General features: G+C 48.5%; 1 protein-coding gene across 1 annotated transcript in view; it reads left to right on the forward strand.

The window, feature by feature from the left end:
• Positions 1 to 2,780, forward strand: part of LOC119337196 (adagio-like protein 1) — a 5,487-nt gene extending 2,707 nt beyond the window's left edge. The window contains exon 2 of the mRNA XM_037609317.1: positions 724 to 2,780. Within this exon, the coding sequence (XP_037465214.1) occupies positions 724 to 2,335 (1,612 nt within the window). The 3' untranslated portion in view covers positions 2,336 to 2,780. The remainder of the gene's footprint in view (positions 1 to 723) is intronic.
• Positions 2,781 to 8,533: the final 5,753 nt, after the last annotated feature.

Here is an 8,533-nt window from a genome sequence, read left to right on the forward strand (position 1 = left end):
GTAATCATAAAACCTGGTTGCCTTGCATTTACAAATTTGTAGATCTAAATGTGCAATTTCCAAGTTCAATAGCATATGTGATAACTCATGCAAACTTTATGGACTTATAGTAGACTGTACTGCATTGATTATCTTGTGCTATATTGGCAATCTAGCACTTATATACTTACTACTCTTGATATCACAATTACCTCAGCCTGTAGATCTTTGTCCTAGGAAGTAAATAATGGTCATTATTTACTGAAGCATATGCCAAGGCCCCAAGGGATGTTTGCTACAACATAAATAGTAAATTGAATTTGTGAAAACATGGTCTACAATGTTCTGCCGTACAACTGTTGTGCATTTTGACCATGAACATTGAATTTGTTAAAGTCGTTTGCTGTCTTTGGCTGGCATTCTGCATCATTATTAACCTCAAAACGCACATGATAATTAAGGGAATGCCGATGAAAACTCCTGAGAAAACAGGATCCTACCACCAAGGGGTCCTTATGATACTACATGGCATTCCTGGGAGATATAGATTCTTGCATGCTAATTAAATTTGGAAATGATACTTTGTAATTAATGGCAACAAAATATATCCTGTATGCAGGTGCTGCTCTTTTCTTGAACCATTTCTCCTCTTTTAGCTGTCCATGATGTAGCTTTGTGCGCAGTAGCTTACTGTTGAACTTACTATCCTTGATGTTCTTACACTGCTGTTTGTCCCTCTTTCAGCCGGTTTCTGCAATGCAGAGGCCCATTTGCTCAGAGAAGGCACCCCTTGGTTGATGATGCAGTAGTTTCTGGGATTCAGAGATGCATAGACAACGGTACTCAGTTCCGTGGTGATTTGTTGAATTTCAGAAAAGACGGATTTCCGTTGATGAATAGGTTGCACCTGACCCCTATATATGGAGATGATGATATCATCACCCATTATATGGGCATTCAGTTCTTCACCAATGCTAATGTTGATTTGGTACCAGTACCTGGCTCAGTTACAAGGGAACCTGTGAGATCTACACGGTTTGCTCCGGATAACTTTTTCCGGCCCATAACCACCGGACTAGAGCAGGACAACTTCTGCCGGGAGTATTCCAGTCTCTTCCAGCTAACTGATGAAGTACTTTGCCAGAGTATTTTGTCAAGGTTGTCTCCAAGAGATGTCGCATCTGTGAGCTCTGTATGTCGACGGTTGTATGACTTGACAAAAAATGAAGATCTTTGGAGAATGGTTTGTCGTAATGCATGGGGTAGTGAGACTACTCGAGCTCTTGAGACTGTGCCTGCTGCGAAAAGATTGGGCTGGGGTCGTCTGGCCAGAGAACTAACCACCCTGGAAGCTGTTGCCTGGAGGAAATTGACTGTTGGAGGTGCAGTGGAGCCATCTCGATGCAACTTCAGTGCTTGTGCTGTAGGGAATCGTGTCGTTCTCTTTGGCGGGGAAGGTGTTAACATGCAACCGATGAATGACACATTTGTGTTGGATTTGAATGCTAGCAATCCGGAGTGGAGACATGTCAATGTGAGCTCAGCTCCTCCAGGCCGCTGGGGCCATACACTATCGTGCCTAAATGGATCTTGGTTAGTTGTGTTCGGGGGATGTGGAAGGCAGGGCCTTCTTAATGATGTATTCATGTTGGATTTGGATGCGAAACACCCAACTTGGCGGGAGATCCCTGGTGTTGCACCGCCGGTTCCGCGTTCATGGCACAGCTCCTGCACTTTGGATGGGAATAAGTTGGTGGTTTCTGGTGGCTGTGCAGACTCGGGTGTACTACTCAGTGATACGTTTCTTCTTGATGTGAGCATGGACAGACCTGTATGGAGGGAAGTACCTGCATCTTGGACACCACCTTCTAGATTGGGCCACTCAATGTCTGTGTATGATGGTAGGAAAATTCTGATGTTCGGCGGTCTTGCTAAGAGTGGTCCTCTCCGACTACGATCTAGTGATGTGTTCACAATGGACTTGAGCGAAGAAGAGCCCTGTTGGCGGTGCCTCACCGGGAGTGGAATGCCTGGGGCGGGAAATCCGGCTGGAGCTGGTCCACCTCCTCGTCTTGATCATGTTGCTGTGAGTTTGCCAGGGGGAAGAGTGTTGATATTTGGTGGATCAGTGGCAGGCCTCCACTCGGCGTCACAGCTGTATCTCTTGGATCCGACTGAAGAGAAACCTACGTGGAGGATACTCAATGTTCCCGGGCGACCTCCACGGTTTGCGTGGGGCCACAGTACCTGTGTCGTTGGAGGTACAAAAGCGATAGTGCTTGGAGGACAAACTGGAGAAGAGTGGATGCTCACCGAAGTGCATGAGCTCTCTCTGGCTAGTAGTAACTCTGTTTGAAGTCTTAAAGGTCTTTCGACCAAGCTTCCATGAAAACAAATGGGACCTTTCATGTGGCATTAAGCTTGGTTGTCTTCACCACCAGGGCCAGAGCACCGAATGTTTGGCGCTCGGAATGGATGTATTTTCTTGGAAGAGAGAAATGGTTGGGTCTGAAGTAAGATTAAACCTCCTAAACCGGGGTTGCTTGCTATATGTAGCTAATGGGTAGTGATATGTTCTTTCTCTTGTTGCTGTTTGTTTGGTCTTTTACCAGATAAGTATAATTCATAAGCTACTCTCATGGGATGAGTATCAGTTTTATGTATTCTCAGACGATTCTGACATCCATTCTGTTAGGTTAAAAAAAGGACTACTCTGTACAGATGAACCCTCTCTTGTATTGAAACCGTGATAGTTATGAGATGTATGGATGGTCTTGGATCAATCCTCTTTTTTTGTTAGACATGTAACAGGCTGTAGCAAGTTTTCCTCTCAGGTGAGCTTATTAGTTGTGCGTGTGTTAACTTTGTCTGTTTTCTTCTTGTTGTAGACAAATAATGTACAGTTCTTTTTGTGTGTAACAATGCTTAACTTGTCATGGTCTAATCGCTATTATCTTGAAACTACGAGATTGTAGCACTCTAGCACTGATAAACAGTGTGACAAGGAAATAGCTGTCGACTCTTTTAGTTGCAGAGAGGGAGATCCCAGCCTCCGCAGCATCCTAAATTACAATTCCATTACAGGAGAAACCTTGGTACAATTCCATTACTGACTAAATTACATTACAAAACATATCATCAGAGGACTAGAAATGGACTCCGAAGTGATGATGTAGAATGGCGGTAGGGCACGCATCCTACGCAGCAGAGGCAGGGAAGTCGGCGTTGCCAGTGAACCACGGGCACTGGAGCGCCACGGCCGCCGGCAGACGCTCGCCGGGGTCGCATGTGAGGAGCCCGTCTAAAACCTCGAATCCGTCGCGCGACAGGCGCTCCTCCGGGAACAGCTCGCGTAGCCGGCTGTCGCCTCGGCGTGTCGCTGGCATCTGCCCCGCGGCGGCGAGCGGCCTGTGCGTGAATCCTACACACGCGCCGCCGAGCACGCTGGAGATTCTGAGGAGCTGGTCGACCGCATCTTGTCCCGGGAACAGCGGTTCGCCGGCGAGCAGCTCCGCCATGACGCAGCCAAGCGACCAGGCGTCCACGAGCTCGTCGTAGTCCGGCCTCCCCAGGAGCATCTCCGGAGCCATGTACCAGCGCGTGCCGGCCCGGCCGCGCGGCGGCGGCGCGCTCGCCATGGACACGGCCAGCCCGAGGTCGCATATCTTCACCGCGCCCTCGCGGCCGACGAGGACGTTCCCTGGCTTGATGTCCCGGTGGACGATGCCGCGCTCGTGCATCCTCCCGGCGCCGCTGAGGAGCTGCCGCATGACGCGGCGCGTCTCGTCCTCCGTGAACGGCCGGCCGCGAGCGCGCAGGACGTGGGCGAGGCTCGGGCCAACGTGCTCCAGGACGAGGCTGCACTGCCCGGTGCCAGGGTCCCGCGCGATGCCGTGCAAGCCGACGATCGAGGGGTGGCCGCGGCACGCCGCGAGGTAGCACGCCTCGCGCAGCAGGTCGCGGTGGAGCGCCTGTGCACGGTGGCGCCTCCTCTTGCCGCCGTCGGGTGAGCGGACCAGGAACTTGAGGGCGACGTCCTCTCCGGTGGCGCGGTGGCGCGCCTTGACGACGACGCCGAAGCCGCCCGCCCCGAGCACGCGCGTCGGTTCGTAGTCCTCTGTGCTCCCGATGCGCCGTCTCTTGCGGGAGCCGGCGGCGTGGTCGTCGATCATGGCGCCAATGGCGGCTTCGGCTGCGGCAGCTCGTGACATGGTGGCCATGGATGTGGGTGCTACTTGCTGGTGCGTGTTGGAATATGTAGACTGTAGTTACGTACAGGAGGAGCGGCACATGCAAGCCGATTGCCGTTCGAAGATGTTTCCGTGGCGCGCGCGCAACGCTCGACGCGCTTCCGACTGCTGCTCTGATCGACGAATGTCACTCGGTTTGCCCACCGCCTCACCGGAAGATCTATATAAGCTTGACGGGGCACCTCGTTGTACGCGATCGCTTCTTCCTCCCCCACCTCTCCAATCTCCATCCAAAGATCGATCACAGCTTGCTAGAAATCCGCTGCCATGGCCGCGCAGGCCAGCCCGCTCCGCCGCTGGAAGCGCTTCTTCGGCGCCTTCGACTCCGTCGACGCCGCCATCGAGGCCGCCGACCCTGACATGTGCCGCGACGAGGTCCGGCGCGCCAGGGGCGACATCTTTGAAGGGCTCTGCAACACCGCGGACGACGGCATGGCGGAGAAGCTCTGCGGGGTTCTCGACGGCTTGATGGCAGAGTCCCTCGAGACGCTGCGGTTGACTCCGGTGACGCCAAAGGTGCTCGCCACCACGGACCTCGCCAGGGCCGTCCGTGCGCTGCAGAAGCACGAGTCCGAGCGGGTCCGCATCCTCGCCAGAGGCATCGTGAGCGGGTGGAGGGCGTCCGCCCTGCACGACTTCGCCGGAGAGCCGGACAACTTCAACGCGCCTCAGCCCAAGGAGACCGTGGAGCAGCAGCGTGTCTGCGCAACGACGACGGAGCGGCCTTCCTCCAACGAGATTGTCGGTCACGATCGGCAGCATGCCTCGGCCGATCTTGACTCGAAGAAGAAGAAGACGGTGGAGATCAGCGACGACAAGGCATCGGATCTCGTCGGCGGCATCAACATGGCGAAGCCCAAGGAGGTCACCGTCGGCCGGCATGTCATTGTCTCGGCCGATCCAGACGCGAAGGCAATGGAGGCCGCAAAGCGCAAACTCCATGAAAGGTACCAGCAAGCATCGGACGCGAAGCGGCAGCGCAGGGTGCAGGTCGTGGAGTCGCCGGAGATGCTCACGCAGAGGCAGAGAAAAATGCACCCCATCATGAGGGAGAGGAGCCTGGAGAGGTGCGCGAGCTCCATGGTCAAGAAAACGTTCTCGGTCACGAGGCAGATTCCCATGGGCAGTTGATCCATCACAACCGACTGCAATTGTAATTATTTGCTCCTCTGTATGTGTGTGATGGTCTTACAGAATCTGCTGAAATCTGCAGACTTTGAGAAGAGTGATTGGTGAAGATGTAGTATTTGAAAGATGTTGCGTCCAGCAACCAGTGATACCTAGATCACCAATATAGCTCTCTCCTTTTGCAGTTTGATCGAGTTCTTGTGTATGTTGTACTCCAGCTTTCCAACTTAATTGCAATTTGAATTCTTCTCAAGAAAATATTGAGAACTCCGCTAAGATTGGACTTCAAACGATTTATAAACTTATAAAATACATAATATATGTGCAGCAAGCCCATGGTATGCAAGCACGAGAAAGGTCAGGGGATTTAGGATTACAATGACCGTAAAAAATATATTCCGTGCGATACCTCACTGTAAGAATTGTTGGAGATGGCTGAGGAGATGCCTGTGGGTTTCATTACCAGTGCAAATTTGTTAACGATCAGCAGTTTACTCTATGAAATTGGACAGATTTTCATGCTTGGAGTTGACTGAACCCAACGCTGCAATGCAAGTTTGGCATCCTGCAAGTTGTGGTGTTGTTTGTTTCCTCATGCGGAAAAAAAAATCACACCGAAATTTGGGAGTCTAGCATAATGTTTTGTTGTACGTACCTAGGTTCAGATGAACCTCAGAATCTCATCACGCCTTTTTTTTAATAAAAGAAGGGCTGATTTCTATTTGTGAATAAATAATAAAATGGCTGCATGCATGGCCAGGTACAGAGGGAGGGGGTAATCCTCCTTTTCTAAAAAAAAGAGAAACCATTTGGTTCCTCTCACCGCACACATGTATGTCTAAATGGAGTATAAACTATCTCATTACAATTTTGTGAATGACATGTCTTTTCAAGCTAACAAATTTACAGGAAATTGGCTCGACGGATGCAGGGGAAAGAAATGGTTGTGCACATCGATCAATGTGGAAACAACGATTTAACCCTCCTTTTCGTTATAGAAGGATGTTTTCAATAATTATGGCAAAATTGTTAGGCCAAGCATTATTTTTCGTACTACCAAACTTTGAGCGTGGGAGTATAAAATTGCAGTTCAGCTCAAATCAAAGTACATACTTGACTCAAAATAGTACAACTCCCAATGTATACCAGTAGGCCACAAATCTCAACTCGAGAAACCTAAAGGCCCAAACAGCACCTCAGCCTCCTCCCGTTTCGCTTGAGACAGGCGACCCGGGATGCAACAACCTCGTGTGATCCATGCACCACTGCCACCACACTACCGACATGTCTCCTTGGCTTTTTTTAGGGTTGACATGTCTCCTTTATCCGCCATCAAACTTAGGGCATCTCCAACACAAGAATTTCCTATATGACCTTAGAAAAATTAATGAAATCTCTTCATGGATGGAGTCGGGTGCATATTGGGTATCTGCCTAAGAAACTTGAATGTGCTCGTAAGAGACTAGGCATTTTGTTAAATAGAACTGATCATTCTGCTGTGTTGGAAAGAAAGAAAATTTTAAGGGAGATGGATGAACTTCTTATCAGGGAAGAAGTTTTGTGGAAGCAGAGATCTTGTCTGGACAAGATTAAAGGGGGAGATCATAATACAAAATATTTTCAGCGAAAAGCTTCCTGGAGAGCAAAAAAAAATTCTATTTCGGCTCTTAGGAAGGATGATGGTTGTCTCACGGAAAATCTGGAGGAAATGAAAGGTATCACAAACTTGTTTTTTAAACAACTTTATTCGTGTGATGCTTCGGTCGATCCATCCCACATTATTTCATTAGTCAAGCCCCGTGTGACTGATGACATGAATGATGATTTATGCAAACCTTTTACGGAAAAAGAAATAAGTGATGCCCTTTTTCAAATGGGCCCGTTAAAAGCGCCAGGGCCAGATGGCTTTCCTGCAAGGTTTTTTCAGCGGAACTGGGGTCTAATCAAAGATGATATTGTCAAGGCTGTGCAACAATTTTTTTTATTTCTGGAATTATGCTTGATGGTATTAATAATACAACTATTGTTCTCATCCCGAAGATCAAGAATCCCCAAACAATCAAAGATTTCAGGCCGATCAGTTTGTGCAATGTTATCTACAAGATTATTTCCAAGTGTCTTGTTAACAGGCTGCGACCGCTCCTCGATGGTATGATTTCCCCTACCCAAAGTGCGTTTATTCCGGGAAGGTTAATTTCTGATAACGCTCTTATAGCCTTTGAATGTATGCATTCGTTAAGTATGCTTAAGGATTTTAGAGGGGAATATTGTGCTTATAAGTTGGACCTAGCCAAAGCCTATGACCGTGTGGATTGGCAATTTTTGCAAAGTATGATGGGTGAATTGGGTTTTGCGCCGCAATGGATTAAATGGGTTATGACATGTGTTACTTCGGTGAAATTTGCGGTGCGCTTTAAGGGTCAATTGCTGCAGTCGTTCTCACCTTCTCAGGGGCTCAGGCAGGGCGATCATTTATCTCCCTATTTGTTCTTATTGTGGCCGAGGCGTTTTCTTTGTTGCTTAATGACGCATGTGCCAGGGGAGTTCTCCAGGAATTCAGACTGACTAGACAAGCGCCTGGTATTTCTCACTTGTTATTTGCAGATGATAGTCTGCTATTTTTGAAGGGATCTTTTGATCAAGCTTTAGCAATTAAAAATATTCTGACGGTGTATGAGAAGGGAACTAGACAGATGTTAAGCCCTGATAAGCGTTCCATAATGTTTGGGAAAAAATGCAGCTTGGAGAAACAAGTGACTATTATGGTTGTCTTAAAAATTACTGTGGATGGGTTCGAGGATAAATATCTTGGATTACCAGTCCCAGAGGGTAGAATGAAGGCCGATATATTTCAGTATACTAAAGATAAGTTTTTGAAAAGGCTTTTCTGACTGGATTGAAAAATATGCTTCTTGTGGAGTCAAGGAAGATTTAATCAAAACAGTAATTCAGGCTTTACTTGTGTACGCTATGGGGATTTTTAAATTTCCGGTTTCCCTTTGTGAGTAGTTATCCTAGATTATAAGGAACTTTTGGTGGGGAGAAGAAAAAGAAAGAAGAAAAACTCATTAGTTGGCGTGGGACAAACTAACAAGACCAAAAGGTAAGGGTGGCATGGGTTTCCGTGATCTCGGGCTTTTTAATCAAGCTCTTTTGGCCAAACAGGCATGGCGGTT

Source organism: Triticum dicoccoides, chromosome 7B (assembly GCF_002162155.2).
Source record: "Triticum dicoccoides isolate Atlit2015 ecotype Zavitan chromosome 7B, WEW_v2.0, whole genome shotgun sequence".
In the NCBI taxonomy this organism is placed as follows: domain Eukaryota; kingdom Viridiplantae; phylum Streptophyta; class Magnoliopsida; order Poales; family Poaceae; genus Triticum; species Triticum dicoccoides.